At 43.3% G+C, this 21,749-nt stretch overlaps 1 protein-coding gene across 1 annotated transcript; it reads right to left on the bottom strand.

The window, feature by feature from the left end:
• Positions 1-230: 230 nt before the first annotated feature.
• Positions 231-21,628, bottom strand: LOC135511985 (eukaryotic peptide chain release factor GTP-binding subunit ERF3A-like). Its single transcript, XM_064933538.1, has 14 exons — positions 21,251-21,628; positions 20,857-20,898; positions 15,773-16,042; positions 15,592-15,625; positions 15,341-15,418; positions 15,044-15,224; positions 14,551-14,705; positions 8,849-8,989; positions 6,356-6,449; positions 4,823-4,903; positions 3,802-3,975; positions 1,391-1,480; positions 1,022-1,190; positions 231-880 (listed from the first exon to the last, which is right to left on the bottom strand). The coding sequence occupies exons 1-14, from the start codon at positions 21,447-21,449 to the stop codon at positions 828-830; spliced, it is 1,761 nt and encodes a 586-aa protein (XP_064789610.1). The 5' UTR covers positions 21,450-21,628; the 3' UTR covers positions 231-827.
• Positions 21,629-21,749: the final 121 nt, after the last annotated feature.

Genomic DNA, 21,749 nt, shown 5'->3' on the forward strand with positions numbered 1-21,749 from the left:
TGAAACGTCCCAACTTTATTTGCGAACAGTTTGAGGACAATTCAAAAAGGTCACTAGTACCACCGCCAAAGTCATAAACCCCGCCCATTTCTACAATTTGATCGGATTTAAACCTAACCTTAACCATAACATTACATTTAGACCAATTTTGACTTTGTGGCTGTGGTAACCAGTGGAAACCATTCCGAAAGGCCAAATGAACATTGTAAGAAATTGAGAAAAACAGAGCCTTTAATTTTTTTCTCTCAGTTTGATACTTTATTTTCATTGTTGTTGATTGGTAACATGACAACACACGTTCACAACAGGAACCATGTTTGTTTGATTGTGTGCGTGTGAACATACCAGATTAGGATTTTTGGTATGGCAATACCTACAACCAAAATATTACCATTTTGGTATAATATTTAGGATTTGAATGCGTATAACAAGCTAATTATGGTCCAAACGTGATGCAACCGGATGCAACGCTAGTCCCTTCCATTCCAAACGAAGTAACAACGCATACATTCCCATTTCCAAAACAAAAGGTGGACCAGCACAGAGTGAGATTGGCCTGGGAAAGGGTAGTGGCTACATTAGTGGCATAGCTGAGCTCTCAATATGAGAAAGCTGACACACTGGACTTGTCTTTCATTAACATTGTTCATCATAAAAACTGATTCAGTCACTTTTTAAAGTTTCTTCTTTATTTTCAAACATGATTTGTTCTCCTCCTCATCTTCAACAGATAGTGTGGTATGTAAGAGGGGGTGGCTGGCTAGGTAGACGTCAGCAGCTTCCTCCTCTTTCATGACAACTGTCCCAGGATTCCATGCTGCTTCACATTAGTCCTTCTCTGGTACCAGCTTCAGCACTTTGCCAATAGCAATGGTTTTGCCTGAAAAGGAAGACAATTCCATACTTATAAAAACCTTTAAAACACCATTTGCCACTGGTTTTGTTGTTTAAAGCTTTCTCCTATTTCATCAATAGAAACAAAACATGGTATAAAACTATCCCACAGGAACACACACACAACCTTCATCTCGTAGGGTGAACCTCCCCATCTGTGGGAAGTCTTTGAAGGTCTCGAGGCAGATGGTTCCAGCACAACGTAGCCGGGCGATGCACACCTGGTCCTGTTTGACAAAGCGAGGTCGCGTCTTGCTCTTCTCACCGGTCTTCTTGTCCACTAGACAGATTAAGGCCTGAGGAGAGAATTGACTTGAATACAGGTTTATTTACTAATGAACATTATTTACTGACAGAGAAGATACCTGTGGTGGGTAGGCTATACTTGGATAGAGACCCGGTTGGGTTAGGAGACGTTAACAAGCTAATGTAACTTAGTAACTCACTGTGATAAGGTTAGGGGTTGTTAACAAGTTAATGTAACTTAGTGACTCACTGTGATTTGTACTTCTTCAATACAGGTGTGGATGTGTAGGACTGCGTTGTAACCTGGGCAGATGATGGATTTATGCTCAATGATGACAATCTGAAAACAAAGTATTAAAAAAAAAATAAGTACTGGAGTTTACATACAGTTGAAGTCGGAAGTTTATATATACCTTGGCCAAATAAATTTAAAACTCAAGTTTTTCACAATTCCTGACATTTAATTCTAGTAAAAATTCCCTGTCTAAGGTCAGTTTGGATCACCACTTTATTTTAAGAATGTGAAATGTCAGAATAATAGCAGAGAGAATGATTTATTTCAGCTTTTATTATGTTCCCAGTGGGTCAGAAGTTTACATACACTCAATTAGTATTTGGTAGCATTGTCTTTAAATTGTTTCTCGGGTCAAACGTCTTGGGTAGCCTTCCACAAGCTTCCCACAATAAATTGGGTGAATTTTGGCCCATTCCTCCTGGAAGAGCTGGTGTAACTGAGTCAGAATTGTAGGCCTCCTTGCTCGCACATGCTTTTTCAGTTCTGCCCACACATTTCCTATAGGATTGTGGTCAGGATATTGTGATGACCACTCCAATACCTTGACTTTGTTGTCCTTAACTTGTTGAGTGTAGGGGGCAGTATTTTGATTTTTGGATGAAAAACATACCCATATGAAACTGCCTATTTCTCAGGTCCAGAAACTAGAATATGCATAAAAACACTCTAAAGTTTCCAAAACTGTCAAAATATTGTCTGTGAGTATAACAGAACTGATATTGCAGGTGAAAACCTGAGGAAAATCAAACCAGGAAGTGGCATCTATTTTGAAAGCTCCATGTTCCATAGCCTGCCTTCGCTCCATTTAAAGGGATATCAACCAGATTCCTCTTCCAATCACTTCCTCAAGGTGTCAACAGTCTTTAGACATAGTTTATACACATGCCCCATTGTGACCGCTCAAGCCTGTGGATTTCTGAAAATAATGCACCAAACAAATGAGGTATTTTGGATATAAAAATAATCTTTATGGAACAAAAGGAACATTTATTGTGTAACTGGGGGTCTCGTGAGTGAAAACATCTGAAGATCAAAGGTAAACGATTTAATCTATTGCTTTTCTGACTTTCGTGACCAATCTACTTGGCTGCTAGGTGTTTGTAATATTTTGTCTACTGAGAGAGATGTTCTTACATAAACGCTTGTTATGCTTTCGCCGAAAAGCTGTATTGAAATCATACATGCCAGGTGGATTAACAACAAGCTACGGTGTGTTTTGCTATATTGCACTTGTGATTTCATGAAAATTAAATATGTTTAGTAATTTAATTTGAATTTGGTGCAGTGGGTGGTGATGAAAATTGTCCCGCTAACGGGATGGGTTGCGTCAAGAAGTTAAGCTATTTTGCCACAACTTTGGAAGTATGCTTGGGGTCTTTGTCCATTTGGAAGACCCATTTGCGACCAAGCTTTAACTTCCTGACTGATGTCTTGATGTTACTTCAATATATTCACATGATTTTCCTCATCATGATGCTATCTATTTTGTGAAGTGCGCCAGTCCTTCCTGCAGCAAAGCACCCCCACAACATGATGCTGCCACCCCCGTGCTTCACGGTCCGATGGTGTTTATACTTGCGTACTATTGTTTGTACAGATGAACGTGGTACCTTCAGGCATTTGGAAATTGCTCCCAAGGATGAACCAGACTCGTGGAGGTCTACAATTGTTTTTCTGAGGTCTTGGCTGATTTCTTTAGATTTTCCCACGATGTCAAGCAAAGAGGCACTGAGTATGAAGGTAGGCCTTGAAATAAATCCAAAGATACACCTCCAATTGACTCAATGATGTCAATTAGCCTATCAGAAGCATCTAAAGCCATGGCATAATTTTCTGGAATTTTCCAAGCTGTTTAAAGGCACAGACAACTTAGTGTATGTAACCTTCTGACCCACTGGAATTGTGATACAGTGGATTATAAATTAAATAATCTGTCTGTAAACAATTGTTGTAAAAATGACTTGTGTCATGCACAAAGTAGATGTCCTAACCGACTTGCCAAAACTATAGTTTGTTAACAAGAAATTTGTGGAGTGGTTGAAAAACATGTTTTAATGACTCCAACCTAAGTGTATGTAAACTTCCAACTTCAACTGTATTTAGTCAACCCAACCTACCATCGCTATCATTTAGCATTTCCCTGATGCAGTGTATCTTTGTAAACTAATCCTAGACAATGATAACATATGCCATTTATTTAGCAGAAGCTTTTATCCAAAGCAATTTATAGTCATGTGTGCATACACTGTACATTTTATGTACGGGTGGTCCGGGAATGGAACCCACTATCCTGGCATTGCAAGCGCCATGCTCTACCAACCGATCTAAAATTACCTTAGTCATGTCCTATAAGGAACGTAGCCTACCTGAGCGTCAAAAGTGCGTCCGGAGTGGCAGAGGTTCTCAGCATTACAGAGGATGAAGCCAGGCAGGATCTCCTCCTCCTCGATGCCCTTCAGCCTTAGCTTCAGGTTCTCTCCAGGAACAGCTTCATCTGTCTCCACCTCATCAGACAGCAGGCTCAGCACCTCCACTGTGTGCTGGGGGTGGGGATAACACATCACATGTATCATAGTGCTGTATATACACCGAGTATACAAAACAAAAACTATTATCCCTTATTAATGTCACTAAATACACTTCAAATCAGTGTAGATGAAGGGGACGAGACAGGTTAAAGAAGGATTTTTAAGCCTTGAGACAATTGAGACATGGATTGTGTATGTGTGCCATTCAGAGGGTGAATGGGCAAAACAGATTTAAGATCCTTTGAACAGGGTATGGTAGTAGGTGCCAGGTGCACCAGTTTGAGTCTGTCAAGAACTGCAACGCTGCTGGGTTTTCACACTCAACAGTTTCCTGTGTGTATCAAGAATGGTCCACCACCCAAAGGACATCCAGCCAACTTGACAACTATGAGAAGCATTGGAATCAACATGAGCCAGCATCCCTGTGGAATGCTTTCAACACCTTGTAGTCCATGCCCCGATGAATTGAGGCTATTCTGAGGGCAAAAGGGGGTGCTAATCAATATTAGGAAGATGTTCTTAATGTTTTGTACACTCAGTGTATATGTTATACAACAAGTAATATATTAGTAATCTTAAAATCGCAAGAGAAACTGGGGCTGGGAAGGGAAATATAACATTAGAACCCGAAGTAAAGTATTTAACACAGATGCGTACATGTTGGAGAATCCAAACCTGAAGTGCATGGTAATGTTGGAAGTCTGGAGTCACTTTTACAATGAAATTATTTAGCAGACATTTTTCTGCAGAGCATCTGCCAAAGGAATTAAAAAGTACATGTAAATTGTGAAAGGGTCTCCTGTACACTTGTGTAATGTATACTCTCCAGGACAGATGAATGACCTATGGAGAGCCTTACCCTGTTAGGCATCATGACCAGCTGCTGGGCTTTGGCAATGAACCCAGATTCCAGCTTCCCCAGGATCACAGTGCCCATATCCTGAACACAGAGCACCACCAAGACCAGGTTAAAGGTTATTCGACCAGTTATAGTCAGTGGCCTTGTGGTTAGAGTGTCCACCCTGAGATTGGGAGATCAATCCCGGCTGAGTCATACCACAGACTGTAAAAATGGTACCCTATGCGTCTCAGCTCGGCACTCAACATTAAGGAGATAGTTTGGGGGGAAGGTCCTGCGGTAGACGAGTGTCCTGTCCAGGGGCTGTTGTACATGTACGTCAAGCTGCCTCACGCTACAGAAACAGAAGATAGGCTCCTTGCCCCTATGAGCCGGTCCGGCTCAAAGCTACTTACTTACTACAAGTTAAAGAAGATTATATTATTACACTACTTCCTTTGTTTCCTTTCTCATCCTCTATTCCGATCTAAAAGGTTTTTATAAACCTCGGAGAGTGGGGTCACGGCCAGGGTCTGTCATTATCAACAGCAACCCTGGAGCAATTAGGGTTAAGTGCCTTGCTTAAGGGCACAGAAAGATCTTTCACCTTTTTGGCTTGGGAAGTAGGGGTTCTGATGGTGCTTAAATCCACAAAATTAGTGAACTAAGCCTTTATTACTCCTGTATTAGCAGAGACAAATGCTCATCAACACCCCCCTCAGTTAAAGGAAGTGTTACTAAGGGTTAGGAAGGGCACTGCAGTTTACTACGGATTCTGCTCACACCAGGTTACCATAGACAATTAGCACTTATATTGAATGAATAAAAAAACTAAAACGGATTCTGTCTAGTCAATTAAAATGGTTGATTATTTTCTCTTCTATGCTCCCACCTAAGATGACTTCATTGAGTGTACTACCGTCTAGCGCTAAGCTGTTGATCCCCACTGCCAGCTAGTCTAACAACCTAACCAGCCGCCAATTAACTGGACCGTAATCCCATTATATCAACTGAATAGCAGATCTAGTTAGTGCTCCTGGGTTTCATAACACCCCTCTTACACAACCACAGCAGTGTGTGTGTGTGAGTGTGTGTGTGTGTGTGTGTGTGTATGTGTGTATGTGCGGAAGACCTGCTGAGAAAGCTATACAATATAATTTCCTTCCTTCTAACCTGTTCCAAAACACCTGCTGGTGAAACCGGTGCCAGAAAGCTAAATTGTCTTGTGGAGAAAATGGCTGTGCTCTGCTGTCCTTGGCTACAGTAGGGAGGACTTGGAAGGACACCCAGAATGGAACAGAGGGCCTCATCTGGATGTGATGTGGGAAGGCCAGTGTGTGTGTAGGTAGCAGCTGCACAGTGCTGCATTATCTTTGTCGTTTAGCAGTCATTTCATAAGCCATTGACAAACTCTCAGATAATGTATTCATAATGGATTATTAATTACTACAGAATAAGATGGAGTGGTTAAAAACTATGCAAGTTATGCCGTTGAGTGCAATACAGAGCTAGAGATATGTAACTGGGATAACTCATGACAGCAGTTGAGCTCACCTTGTATTTGTCTACGATGGGTAATCTGACAGGGCCATCTGTGATTCTGTTGAAGCTTGGCAGGCTGTCCAGATGTGGGATGAATGGCAACCCCCTGGCAATGAAGAACGACTGGGACAATCAATTATTATCTTTTCTAATAATACATTTATGGATTATCAATTATTATGGGGACAGAGAGAACTTCGATAGCTTCATAGAAGTTAGCAGAGCTGTTTTATGGAGGAGGAAAAAATATACATTTATTTGATGGACTGTTATGAAAATAAAGACTTGACAAGCAACCGCCACTCAGCACCCCCAGAGGGATTGACTTTCGTGTACAGTTGAAGTCGGAAGTTTAAATACACCTTGGCCCTATACATTTAAACTCAGTTTTTCAAAAATCCTGACATTTAATCCTAGTTAAAATTCAGTTTTAGGTCAGTTAAGATCACCACTTTATTTTAAGAATGTGAAATGTCAGAATAATAGTTGGATGACTTATTTCAGCTTTTATTTATTTGATCACATTCCCAGTGGGTCAGAAGTTGACATACACTCAATTAGTATTTGGTAGCATTGCCTTTAACTTGTTTAACTTGGGTCAAACGTTTCAGGTAGCCTTCCACAAGCTTCCCACAATAAGTTGGGTGAATTTTGGCCCATTCCTGACAGAGCTGGTGTAACCGAGTCAGGTTTGTAGGCCTCCTTGCTCACACACGCTTTTTCAGTTCTGCCCACACATTTTCTATAGGATTGAGGTCAGGGCTTCGTGATGGCCACTCCAATACCTTGACTTTGTTGTCCTTAAGCCATTTTGCCACAACTTTGGAAGTATGCTTGGGGTCAATGTCTATTTGGAAGACCCATTTGCAACCAAGCTTTAAATTCATGACTGATGTCTTGAGATGTTGCTTCAATATATTCACATAATTTTCCTCCTCATGATGCCATCTATTTTGTGAAGTGCACCAGTCCATCTTGCAGCAAAGCACCCCCACAACATGATGCTGCCACCCCCGTGCTTCACGGTTGGGATGGTGTTCTTCGGCTTGCAAGCCTCCTCCTTTTTCCTCCAAACATAATGATGGTCATTATGGCCAAACAGTTCTATTTTTGTTTCATCAGACCAGAGGACATTTCTCCAAAAAGTACGATCTTTGTCCCCATATGCAGTTGCAAACCATAGTCTGGCTTTTTCATGGCGTTTTTGAAGCAGTGGTTTCTTCCTTGCTGAGCGGCCTTTCAGGTTATGTTGAAATAGGACTCGTTTTACTGTGGATATAGATACTTTTGTACCCGTTTCCTTCAGCATCTTCACAAGGTCCTTTGCTGTTGTTCTGGGATTGATTTGTACTTTTCACACTAATGTACGTCCATCTCTAGGAGACAGAACATGTCTCCTTCCTGAGCAGGATGATGGCTGCATGGTCCGATGGTGTTTATACTTGCATACTATTGTTTGTGCAGATGAACGTGGTACCTTCAGGCGTTTGGAAATTGCTCCCAAGGATGAATCAGACTTGTGGAGGTCGACAATTTCTCTGAGTTCTTGGCTGATTTCTTTTGATTTTCCTATGATGTCAAGCAAAGAGGCACTGAGTTTGAAGGTAGGCCTTGAAATACATCCACAGGTACACCTCCAATTGACTCAAATTATGTAAATTAGCCTATCAGAAGCTTCTAAAGCCATGACATAATTTCCTGGAATGTTCCAAGCTGTTTAAAGGCACAGTCAACTTAGAGTATGTAAACGTCTAACCCACTGGAATTGTGATACAGGGAATTATAAGTGAAATAAGCTTTCTATAAACAATTGTTGGAAAAATTACTTGTGTCAAGCACAAAGTAGATGTCCTAACCGACTTGCCAAAACTATAGTTTGTTAACAATACATTTTTTGGAGTGGTTGAAAAACGAGTTTTAATGATTCCAACCTAAGTGTATGTAAACTTCTGACTTCAACTGTACTTTCTGCAGAGAATTGAGGGGAGGTTGACTTGCATTAACTTTCTGCAGAGAATTGAGGGGAGGTTGACTTACATGTACTTTCTGCAGAGAACTGAGGGGAGGTTGACTTACGTGAACTTTCTGCAGAGAACTGAGGGGAGGTTGACTTACGTGAACTTTCTGCAGAGAACTGAGGGGAGGTTGACTTACGTGAACTTTCTGCAGAGAACTGAGGGGAGGTTGACTTACGTGAACTTTCTGCAGAGAACTGAGGGGAGGTTGACTTATGTGAACTTTCTGCAGAGAACTGAGGGGAGGTTGACTGACGTGTACTTTCTGCAGGGAACTGAGGCGAGGTTGACTTTCATGTACTTTCTGCAGAGAACTGAAGGGAGGTTGACTTACGTGTACTTTCTGCAGAGAACTGAGGGGAGGTTGACTTACGTGAACTTTCTGCAGAGAACTGAAGGGAGGTTGACTTACGTGTACTTTCTGCAGAGGACTGAGGGGAGGTTGACTTACGTGTCCTTTCTGCAGAGAACTGAGGGGAGGTTGACTTACGTGTACCATGTGCACTCCTCTATGGGCTCCTTTAGGTTGGCTCCCGTCAGCCCAGAGCAAGGCATGAAGTAGATGTCCTTCTTTGGGTTGAAGCCCACCTTCTTCAGAAATGGCACCAACTTCTCTTTACATTCCTCATACCTGTGGTGGAGAGGGAGGAGGATGGGGTATTTTACTGTGTTAAATATCAATATTAATGTTACAATGTTGACTAATTGAGGAACACAATCTCCATTTTTATATCTACTATTCTATGACTGTCTGTCATAACCAGCCATGCAGCATGAGGGTCAAACAACACATTAGATGGGAAACTATAGACTCTGCATTTGGCTCCCTCTAACAAGATGCCTGTACATACAGTGCATTTGGGAAAGTATTCAGAACCCTTGAATTCTTCCACATTTGTATACGTTAGAGCCTTATTCTAAAATGGATCAAATCTTTTTTTTTATCAATCTACACACAATACCCCATAATGACAAAGCGAAAACAGGTTTGTAGAAATGTTTGCAAATGTATTACAAATAAAAACTGAAATAACACATTTACATAAGTATTCAGACCCCTTACTCAGCACTTTGTTGAAGCACCTTTAGCAGTGATTACAGCCTCGAGTCTTTTTGGGTATGACGCTACAAGCTTGGCACACCTGTATTTGGGGAGTTTATTCCATTCTTCTCTGCAGATCCTCTCAAGCATTATCAGGTGGATGGGGAGCGTTGCTGCACAGCTACTTTAAGGTCTCTAAGGTCTCTCCAAAGATGTTCGATCGGGTTCAAGTCCAGGCTCTGTCTGGGCCACTCAAGAACATTCAGAGACTTGGCCACTCCTGCGTTGTCTTGGCTGTGTGGTTAGGGTTGTTGTCCTGTTGAAAGGTGAACCTTCACACCAGTCTGAGGTCCTGAGTGCTCTGGAGCAGGTTTTCATCAAGTATCTCTCTGTACTTTGCTCCGTTCATCTTTCCCTCAGTCCTGACTAGTCTTCCAGTTCCTGCAGCTGGCATAACATCCCCACAGCATGATGCTGCCTCCACCATAGGTATGGTGCCAGGTTTCCTCCAGACGTGACACTTGGCATTCAGGTCAAAGAGTTCAATCTTGGTTTCATCAGACCAGAGAATCTTTTACCTTTTGGAAAACTCCAAGCAGTCTGTCATGTCATGAGGGGTGGCTTCCATCTGGCCACTGTATCACAATTCCAGTGGGTCAGGAGATTACATACACTAAGTAAACAGCTTGGAAAAATCCAGAAAATGATGTCATGGCTTTAGAAGATTCTGATAAGTGATGTCAATGAACCTGAGTCAATTGGAGGTGTATCTGTGGATGTATTTCAAGGCCTACCATCAAACTCAGTGCCTCTTTGCTTGACATTATGGGAAAATCAAAAGAAATCAGCCAAGACTTAAAAAAAAAATTGTAGACCCCCACAAGTCTGGCTCATCCTTGGGAGCAATTTCCAAACGCCTGAAGGTGCCACGTTCATCTGTACAAACAATAATACGCAAGGATAAACACCATGGGACCGTGCAGCCGTCATACCACTCAGAAAGGAGACGCGTTCTGTCTCCTAGAGATGAACAGACTTTGGTGAGAAAAGTGCAAATCAATCCCAGAACAACAGCAAAAGGACCTTGTGAAGATGCTGGAGGAAACAGGTACAAAAGTATCTATATCCACAGTAAAAGTCCAAATATCGACATAACCTGAAAGGCCGCTCAGCAAGGAAGAAGCCACTGCTCTAAAACCACCATAAAAAAGCCAGACTAGGGTTTGCAACTGCACATGGGGACAAAGATCGTACTTGAAATGTCCTCTGGTCTGATGAAACAAAAATAGAACTGTTTGGAGGCAAAAGGGGGAGGCTTGCAAGCCAAAGAAAACCATCCCAACCGTGAAGCACGGGTTGGCAGCATCATATTGTGGGGGTGCTTTGCTGCAGGAGGGACTGGTGCACTTCACAAAATAGATGGCATCATGAGAAGGAAAATGATGTGGATATATTGAAGCAACATCTCAAGACATCAGTCAGGAAGTCAAAGCTTGGTCGCAAATGGGTCTTCCAAATGGATAATGACCCCAAGCATACTTCCAAAGTTGTGGCAAAATGGCTTAAGGACAACAAAGTCAAGGTATTGGTGTGGCCATCACAAAAGCCCTGACCTCAATCCCATAGAAAATTTGTGGGCACAACTGAAAAAGCGAGCAAGGAGGCCTACCAACCTGACTCAGTTACACCAGCTCTGTCAGGAGGAATGGGCCAAAATTCACACTAATAATTGTGGGAAGATTGTGGAAGGCTACCCGAAACATTTGACCCAAGTTAAACAATTTAAAGTCAATGCTACCAAATACTAATTGAGTGTATGTAAACTTCTGACCCACTGGGAATGTGATGAAAGAAATAAAAGCTCAAATCAATTGCTCACTACTATTATTCTGACATTTCACATTCTTAAAATAAAGTGGTGTTCCTAACTGACCTAAGACAGGAAATTTTTACTATGAATAAATGTCAGGAATTGTGAAAAAATGAGTTTAAATGTATTTGGCTAAGGTGTATGTAAACTTCCGACTTCAACTGTACATATGAGATGAGTAACGTTGGATATGTAAACATTATTAAAGTGCTGTTATTTAAAGTGACTAGTGATATCTTTATTATTTTATTTAAGTGGCCAGAGATTTCAGTCTGTATGTTGGCAGCAGCTTCTCTATGTTAGTTATGGCTGTTTAACAGTCTGATGGCCTAGAGACTGAAAAACAGTTTCTGTCTGTCGGTCCCAGCTTTGATGCACCTGTACTGACCTCGCCTTCTGGATGATAGCAGGGGGGAACAGGCAGTGGCTTGAGTGGTTGTTGTCCTTAATGATCTTGTTGGCCTTCCTGTGACATCAGGTGCTGTAGGTGTCATGGAGGGCAGGTCGTTTGCCCCCGGTGATGCATTGTGCAGACCGCACAACCCTCTGGAGAGCCTTGCGGTTGAGGGAGGTGCAATTGCTGAACCAGGATGTGATACAGCCCGACAGGATGCTCTCGATTGTGCATCTGTAAAAGTTTGTGAGGGTTTTAGATAACAAGCCAAATTTCTTCAGCCTCCTGAGGTGGAAGAGCCGCTGTTGCGCCTTCTTCACCATGCTGTCTGTGTGGGTGGACCATTTCAGTTTGTCCGTGCTGTGTACGCCGAGGAACTTAAAACTTTCCACCTTCTCCACTACTGTCCCTTCAATGTGGATGGGGGGGGGGGTGCTCCCTCTACTGTTTCCTAAAGTCCACGATCATCTCATTTGTTTTGTTGACGTTGAGTGAGAGGTTATTTTCCTGACACCACACTCTTGAGGGCCCTCACCTCCTCCCTGTAGGCTGTCTCGTCGTTGTTGTTAATCAAGCCTACCTCTGTAGCGTCGTCTGCAAACTTGATTGAATTGGAAGCGTGCATGGCCACGCAGTTATGGGTGAACAGGGAGTACAGGAGAGGGTTGAGAACACACCCTTGTGAGGCCCCAGTGTTGAGGATCAGCGGGGTGGAGATGTTGTTACTTACCCTCACTACCTGGGGGCGGCCCGTCAGAAAGTCCAGGACCCAGTTGCACAGGGCGGGGTCGAGACCCAGGGTCTCGACCTTAATGACGAGTTTAGATGGTACAATGGTGTTAAATGCTGAGCTGTAGTCAATGAACAGCATTCTTACATAGGTATTCCTCTTGTCCAGATGGGATAGGGCAGTGTGCAGTGTGATTGCATTGTCAGTGGACCTATTGGGGCAGTAAGCAAATTGGAGTGGGTCTAGGGTATCAGGTAGGGTGGAGGTGATATGGTCCTTGACTAGTCTCTCAAAGCACTTCATGATGACAGAAGTGAGTGCAATGAGGAAATAGTAATTTAGTTCAGTTACCTTGGCTTTCTTGGGAACAGGAACAATGGTGGCCATCTTGAAGCATGTGGCGACAACAGACTGGGATAGGGAAAGATTGAATATGTCCGTAAATACACCGTCCAGCTGGTCTGCGCATGCTCTGAGGACGCGTGTAGGGATGCCGTCTGGGCCGGCAGGCTTGCGAGGGTTAACAAGTTTAAATGTTTTACTCACGTTGGCCACGGAGAAGGAGAGCCCACAGGCTTTGGTAGCGGGTCGTGTGAGTGGCACTGTATTGTGAGCAAAGAAGTTGTTTAATTTGTCTGGAAGCAAGACGTCTGTGTCCGCAAAGGAGCTGGTTTTCTTTTTGTAATCCGTGATTGACTGTAGACTTTGCCACATACGTCTCGTGTTTGAGTGGTTGAATTATGACTCTACTTTGTCTCTATACTGACGCTTTGCTTGTTTGATTGCCTTGAGGAGGGAATAGCTGTACTGTTTGTATTCGGTCGTGTTTCCGGTTGCCCTGCCATGATTAAAAGCGGTGGTTCGCACTTTCAGTTTTGCGTGAATGCTGCCATCAATCCACAGTTTCTGGTTAGGGAAGGTTTTAATGGTCACAGAGGGAATGACATCTCCGATTCACTTGCTAATAAACTCACTCACCGAGCCAGCGTATACGTCAATGTTAATGTCTGAGGCTATCCGGAACATATCCCAATTGATTGTAAGGAATTCTAGGTCGGGTGAACAAAAAAAACTTGAGTTCCTGTATGTTTTTGTGATTTCACCATGAGTCGTTAATCATAAGGCATACACCCCCGCCCTTCTTCTTACCAGAGAAATATTTGTTTCTGTCAACTTGATACATATAGAAACAGGTGGCTGTACCGACTCTGACAACATATCCCGAGTGAGCAATGTTTCCATGAAACGGAGAATGTTAGAATCTCTGATGTCTCTCTGGAAGGCAACTCGTGCCCTAATTCCGTCCACCTTGTTATCTAGAGATTGGCGAGTAATATGCTCTGAAGCGGTGGATGGTGCCCTCGCCTTCTAAGTCTGACCAGTAGGCCGTTCCGTCTGCCTCTCCTGCTGCGACCACGTTTTGGGTCGGCCTCTGGGATGAGATCGCATGTCCAGGGTGAAGGTCTGAACAAAGGATCCGCTTCGGGAAAGACGTATTCCCGGTCGTAATTATGGTAAATTGACATCGCAGAAAACGTTTGACCTCTGTCATTGCCAACAAAGGGTATATAACAGTATTGAGATAAATAAGTATTTGGTCAATAACAAAAGTTTTCCACCATAATTTGCAAATAAATTCATTAAAAATCCTACAATGTGATTTTCTGTATTTTTTTCTCTCATTTTGTCTGTCATAGTTGAAGTGTACCTATGATGAAAATTACAGGCCTCTCTCATCTTTTTAAGTGGGAGAACTTGTACAATTGGTGGCTGACTAAATACTTTTTTGCCCCACTGTAGCTAGGTGTGTGCTTTCCAAATAATGTCCAATCAATTGAATTTACCACAGATGTACTCCAATCAAGTTGTAGAAACATCTCAAGGATGATCAAAGGAACAGGACTCACCTGAGCTCAATTTTGAGGTTCAAAGCAAAGGGTTTGAATACTTATGTAAATAAGGTATCTTTTACATTTTTATTACATTTGCAAAAATTTCTAAAAACCTGTTTTGCTTTGTCATTATGGAGTATTGTGTAGATTGATTAAAAATATATATTTAATCCATTTTAGAATAAGGCTGAAATGTAACAAAATGTAAACAATGTCAAGGGGTCTTAATACTTTCCGAATGCACTGTACATTGTACTGACTGACCTTTCCAAGCTCCAGTTGACAGTGGGGTCGTCCATCTTGTTGACGAGGACGATGAGGTGTTTGACTCCAGCCGTCTTGGCCAGCATGGCGTGCTCCCGCGTCTGACCTCCCTTCTCAAAGCCTGTCTCAAACTCTCCTTTTCTGGCCGAGATCACCTGACCACAACATAGGGTTACGTTAGACTAGCATAGGGTGCAGAAGATAATGATAAACACTAGGGTACTGGGGTATACCTTACAGGTACTGTACATGATCTACTGTGTATACTTTTCAGAACTAGAATGCATGTTAAAAAATACTCTCATTACATAGTTATGTCAGTCCTCTTCTTATCACACAAAATCCATTGCTAAACTAATGCAGTCTCAGTCAACTGGCAACGATACAACTAACCAACTAACAGGGACACAGGGGCCTGTTTTGCCTCGACGCAGCAGATATGAAAAGTGGCCAGTGAAATGCCTTCCACTAAGCATTGTTTGGGAAAACTCACCAGCACTGCCAGGTCAGCCTGTGACGCCCCACCGATCATGTTGGGGACAAAGCTTTTGTGCCCGGGGGCATCCAGGATAGTAAAGTGCTTTTTCTCGGTCTCAAAGTAGGCTCTCCCCACCTCCACAGTCTTCCCCTTGTCTCTCTCCTCCTGGTTGGTGTCCAGAGCCCAGGACAGGTACCTGGCGAGCAAGATATGGATACAAGATGAAAGTCATATGAAAACATTTTTCAGTCATTTTTATTATTTCCAAGCATATACATAACTGAATCTGGTCACATCAGAAGGTAAACTCACCATGTTTCTCTGTTCTTTTCTTTGGCTTCTCTTTCATATTTCTCCAGGGTTCTTTTCTCCACCATTCCTGTCAAATACCTCCAATAAGAAAGATAAACAGAGATTGCCTGATCTGATGAATATAGGAGAGAACATTTTATTTCTAGATAGCCATGGCATTAGTAGCAATATCAAACCGTAGAAGAAAATGTTAAGCCATCTTCAGTAACCTGAAACTAGGAATAGTTATTGATAACCATGTTATTACTCACATGATCTGACCTCCAATAGTTGATTTACCAGCATCTGAAAAAAAGAAAACTGGTCTTCAATGCAAATGAATAGACAATATCTAACAGCACTTGCTGTTAGAAATTGCACTTGCACACCATGAATTAAAAAAATGATGTAGGAAAGAAGACCATGAGGTAAGAGTATACAGTAGGAACGCACCCACATGCCCGATGAACACCACATTGACATGCTCCTTCTTCGGGGCGTCTGGTGGGAGGGGGATTACTTTGAGCATGGGCAGCTCCTCCTCCTCTTCCTCTTCCATCATCTCCTCCTCCTCCTTTCCCTGCGCCACCTCACTGGAACCCCCCTCTCCTCCCAGGGCTCCCCCTCCTCCTGGTTCTCCTTCCCCGGGCTCCTCTTTCTGCTCCCACGTCTCCACCTCCACCATCATGTCTGCTTCTGTCCCTCCTCCGTTCTCCACTGGAGCTAAAGGACAAAAGCAGCACTTGTTTACCACTGATGTAGACCATGAAACAATGATCTTTTGTTGAAAGTAGTCCGCACATCCAGCAGATTTCACAGGTGCATGATGGGTATATGAGATAGCTTGTGAACAGAGAGGAGAGTACCGGCACACTGTTAATCTAAACTGTGTGCGGAACTGCACGGTGACTGCAGGTTCTCTTCAAACAATGCTCTTTGATCTCTGACCTCATACACTATAACACGGAAATTGGCTTATTACACATTTATTACAGAGTTGTGGTCACCTACAGTGCCTTCAGAAAGGATTCATACCCATTGACTTATTCCACACTGTGTTGTGTTACAGCCTGAATTCAAAATTAATGAAATAAAACCATCTCACCCATCTACACAAAATACCCCACAATGACAAAGTGAAAACGTTTTTAGAAATTCTAGCAATCTCATTTACATAAGTATTCACACCCTTGAGTAAATACATGTTAGAATCAACTTTTGCAACGATTACAGCTGTCCATTGCTAGAGAGCCATTTTCCAGTCTTGCCATAGATTTTCAAGCCGATTTAAGTCAAAACTGTAACCAGACCAATCAAGAACATTCAATGTCGTCTTCGTAAGCAACTCCAATGTACACGGCTCAAAAAAATAAAGGGAACACTAAAATAACACATCCTAGATCTAAATGAATTAAATATTCTTATGAAATACTTTTTTCTTTACATAGTTGAATGTGCTGACCACAAAATCACAAAAATTATCCATGGAAATCAAATTTATCAACCCATGGAGGTCTGGATTTGGAGTCACACTCAAAATTAAAGTGGAAAACCACACGACAGGCTGATCCAACTTTGATGTAAGCCCTTAAAACAAGTCAAAATGAGGCTCAGTAGTGTGTGTGGCCTCCACGACCTCCCTACAACGCCTGGGCATGGTCCTGATGAGGTGGCGGATGGTCTCCTGAGGGGTCTCCTACCAGACCTGGACTAAAGCATCTGCCAACTCCTGGACAGTCTGTGGTGCAACGTGGCGTTGGTGGATGGAGCGAGACATGACGTTCCAGATGTGCTCAATTGGATTCAGGACTGGGGAACGGGCGGGCCAGTCCATAGCATTAATGCCTTCCTCTTGCAGGAACTGCTGACACACTCCAGCCACATGAGGTCTAGCATTGTCTTGCATTAGGAGGAACCCAGGGCCAACCGCACCAGCATATGGTCTCACAAGGGGTCTGAGGATCTCATCTCGGTACCTAATGGCAGTCAGGCTACCTCTGGCGAGCACATGGAGGGATGGGCGGCCCCCCAAAGAAATGCCACCCCACATCATGACTGACCCACCGCCAAACCGGTCATGCTGGAAGATGTTGCAGGCAGCAGAACGTTCTCCACGGCGTCTCCAGACTCTGTCACGTCTGTCACATGTGCTCAGTGTGAACCTGCCTTCATCTGTGAAGAGCACAGGGCGCCAGTGGCGAATTTGCCTATCTTGGTGTTCTCTGGCAAATGCCAAACGTCCTGCACGGTGTTGGGCTGTAAGCACAACCCCCACCTGTGGACATCGGGCCCTCATACCACCCTCATGGAGTCTGTTCCTGACCGTTTGAGCAGACATATGCACATTTGTGGCCTGCTGGAGGTCATTTTGCAGGGCTCTGGCAGTGCTCCTCCTGCTCCTCCTTTCACAAAAGGTGGAGGTAGTGGTCCTGCTGCTGGGTTGTTGCCCTCCTACGGCCTCCTCCACGTCTCCTGATGTACTGGCCTGTCTCCTGGTAGCGCCTCCATGCTCTGGACACTATGCTGACAGACACAGCAAACCTTCTTGCCACAGCTCGCATTGATGTTCCATCCTGGATGAGCACTTGAGTGAAAGCACCGCCAGCATTCAAAAGTGACCAAAACATCAGCCAGGAAGCATAGGAACTGAGAAGGGGTCTGTGGTCACCACCTGCAGAACCACTCCTTTATTGGGGGTGTCTTGCTAATTGCCTATAATTTCCACCTGTTGTCTATTCCATTTGCACAACAGCATGTGCAATTTGTCAATCAGTGTTGCTTCCTAAGTGGACAGTTTGATTTCACAGAAGTGTGATTGACTTGGAGTTACATTGTGTTGTTTAAGTGTTCCCTTTATTTTTTTGAGCGGTGTATATTTGGCCTATTGTTCTGCTGAAATGTGAATATGTGTCTGTTGGAAAGCAGACTAAACCATCCTCTTGGATTTTACCTGCACTTAGCTCTATTCCATGTATTTTTATTCTAAAAAAACTTGCCAATGACAAGCATACCCATAAGATGATGGAGTCACCACCATACTTAAAAATATGAAGAGTGATGTGTTGTGTTGGATTTGTCTCAAACATAACGCTTTATATTCAGGACATAAAGTTAATTTCTTTGCCACATTTTTTGCAGTTTTACTTTAGTGCCTTATTGCAAACAGGATGCATGTTTTGGGATATTTTTATTCTGTACAGGCTTCCTTCCTTTCACTCTCATATTTAGGTTAGTATTGTGGAGTAATTACAATATTGTTGAACCATCCTCAGTTCCTATCACAACCATTAAACTCTAACTCTGTCACCATCGGCCTCATGGTAAAATCCCTGAGAGGTTTCATTCCTCTCTGGCAACTGAGTTCGGAAGGACGCCTGTAACTTTGAAGTGACTGGATGTATTCATACACCATCCAAAGTGTAATTAATAACTTCAACACGTTCAAAGGGATATTCAATGTCGGCTTCTTTTCAACATGTACCAATAGGTGCCCTTTTTTGCAATGTATTGGAAAACCTCCCTGGTCTTTGTGGTTGAATTGGTGTTAGAAATTCACTGCTCAACTGAGGGACCTTACAAATAATTGTATGTATGTATGTAGTACAGAGATGAGGTACTTATTCAAAAATCATGTTAAACACTATTATTGCGTCTCCCGGGTGGCGCAGTGGTTAAGGGCGCGGTACTGCAGCGCCAGCTGTGCCAACAGAAACTCTGGATTTGCGCCCAGGCTCTGTCGTAACCGGCCGCGACCGGGAGGTCCGTGGGGCGACGCACAATTGGCCTAGCGTCGTCCGGGTTAGGGAGGGGTTGGCTGGTAGGGATGTCCTTGTCTCATCACGCACCAGCGACTCCTGTGGCGGGCCGGGCACAGTGCACGCTAACCAAGGTTGCCAGGTGCACAGTGTTTCCTCCGACACATTGGTGCGGCTGGCTTCCGGGTTGGATGCGCGCTGTGTTAAGCAGCAGTGCGGCTTGGTTGGGTTGTGTATCAGAGGACGCATGACTTTCAACCTTAGTCTCTCCCGAGCCCGTACGGGAGTTGTAGCGATGAGACAAAACAATTGGATACCACGAAATTGGGGAGAAAACGGGGTAAACTTTTATTTAAAAAAATACACTAAATCAAATCAAATTGTATTTGTCACATACACATGGTTAGCAGATGTTAATGCGAGTGTAATGCGAAATGCTTGTGCTTCTAGTTCCGACAATGCAGTAATAACCAACAAGTAATCTAACTAACAATTCCAAAACTACTACCACTATTATTGCACACAGAGTGAATCCATGCAACTTATTATGTGACTTGTTAAGCACATTTTTACTCCAGAACTTGCAATAACAAAAGGGTTGAATACTTATTGTCACGCCCTGACCTTAGAGATACTTGTTATTCTCTATGTTTGGTTAGGTCAGGGTGTGATTTGGGTGGGCATTCTATGTTCTCTATTTCTTTGTTTTTGGCAGAGTGTGGTTTCCAATCAGAGGCAGCTGTCTATTGTTGTCTCTGATTGGGGATCAAACTTTGGTAGCCCTTTCCCCCAATTTCAGTTGTGGGATCTTATTTTCTGTTTAGTGTCTGTGCCTGACGGAACGGTTTGCTTTCATTTTGTTGTTATTTTGTTTTTTGGTGTCATCAATAAAAAGACCATGTACGCCTACCACGCTGCGCCTTGGTCTCTTTCTCCAAACGAGAGCCGTAACACTTATTGACTCAAGAAATTTCAGCTTTTCATTTTTAATAACTTTGTAAACATTTCTAAAAATAATAATTCAATTTTAACATTATAGGGTATCAACAGTCACTCAGAACTCACTTCCCCTCGTGTCCTCTCTCTCTCTGGCAGGCTACAGTTTCAGCCAAGTGTCACACTAACAGATAAATCAGGCGTATGTAACCTGAGTAGATGTGCACAGCGGCAGTGTTCTCTGGCCAAATGTAAAACATATATAGGGCTGGTCAACACAGTACCTCTACAGCAACATTCCCTGAAAATACAACAACTGGACTGCTCGATTTGGTTATACCAGTCTAACAAATGTCATATCCTCTATCTGTTTCCACGTGTTCCAGTGTACTAGTATATTTTAGGCATAGGCCTGTGGTGTTGCATCATGCTATAGATGTGCATGTAGGGAGTGCGAGCCTGCCAACCCTCCCAGTTGGACCTTGTCATGTCTCCCAGAACTGGCCTTCAGGCCTAGGCTACCTCCCAGTGAGCAGTAGGCCTTAAGAGATGTTTCAATGTCTGAATGGTAGACAATACTGACTGACGGATATTTGTAATCTCTTCTGGAATGAGTTGGGTGGGAGTTGGCAAGGCAACCTTCTGCAGGTAAAAAATAAAGATTGAAACCTAAAGGTTTTTAAAAAACACCTGTGATATACATCTTCAACAAACAATCGGATACCGTCTGACTGTCCAAAAAAATAACATTGTGTAAAGTACAACACACCTGAGTGGCAAAGGGAAGTAAAAGATGGAAGAATTGTTAGCTCCATAATAATATAGTAATAAACACAAAACACATACCAACTGTTTCTGACAGCTCCATGCTGGCAACTGTTTCAGCACCTGTGAAGAGACAAGTTGTTGCGTTTATCATTGGCATTAAATGGACATTGGATGTTTTGGAATAGGAATCCAGTAACGTTATGGGTGATGGCTTAACAATAATAATAATAATAATAGCATCATGAGCAGTAGGCCTAGCTATAAATGTTGCACCATCATGTTAAAACAGTCACATTAGGGTTGAGCAATATCATACACTGGTCTTGTGAGCTTGCTTAGCTAACGTTACAACCCCAAGATAGCTAACGTTATCTAGCTAGGTACTGTAGCTAACCCGGCTAAACCCAGGCAATAAGAGCAGCTGTCAAAATCCCGTTATTACAACACTCCACAACATCACACAGTAACCTACCGTGACCGTCGGATATTGGGATTTCCGTGAGGCTGCTTTGAAAGAAGGTCGGTACAAACACCGCCGCGTTAACATTCGGGACAAACGGCTTGGCATTGACGTTGAGAGCGGCGAGAGCGGACTGGAGTCCCGCGGCGTCTCGGGCCTCGGCATCCTCCTCCTGCTCCCACGAATCCGGGGCTGTGTCTCGCGGGTCCATGGCAGAGTTTGCTTAGCTAGCTAGCTGGCTTTACTGTGAATAACGCACCTGGCTTGATGTCCGTTCTGTTATCTTCCTACTTATGTTAAAATAATTCGCGACGCTTCACTGTGTCTTGTTTTGGGAGGCATATGGCGAGCCGGTGTCTCACGGAGACGAGACCGACGAGAGAGAGAGAGAGACGTAAAACCCACCGTTCCACAACGAACCGCTAGGAGGGCTCCTCGAGGGGGTAACCCTGGAACTACAGAACAATGCATTCTGGAAGGTGGGGTTGAACGTAAAGCTGTCTATCGCCAC

The sequence above is a fragment of the Oncorhynchus masou genome, chromosome 24 (assembly GCF_036934945.1).
Source record: "Oncorhynchus masou masou isolate Uvic2021 chromosome 24, UVic_Omas_1.1, whole genome shotgun sequence".
In the NCBI taxonomy this organism is placed as follows: Eukaryota; Metazoa; Chordata; class Actinopteri; order Salmoniformes; family Salmonidae; genus Oncorhynchus; species Oncorhynchus masou.

Coding starts and splice junctions, on each gene's coding strand:
- LOC135511985 (XM_064933538.1), bottom strand. CDS start 21,449: ATGGACCCGCGAGACACAGCCCCGGATTCGTGGGAGCAGGAGGAGGAT. Junction 1,481..3,801: donor GACGCACTTTTGACGCTCAG/GTAGGCTACGTT, acceptor CTTTGTTTTCAG/ATTGTCATCATTGAGCATAA. Junction 881..1,021: donor GTTCACCCTACGAGATGAAG/GTTGTGTGTGTG, acceptor CTTCCTTTTCAG/GCAAAACCATTGCTATTGGC.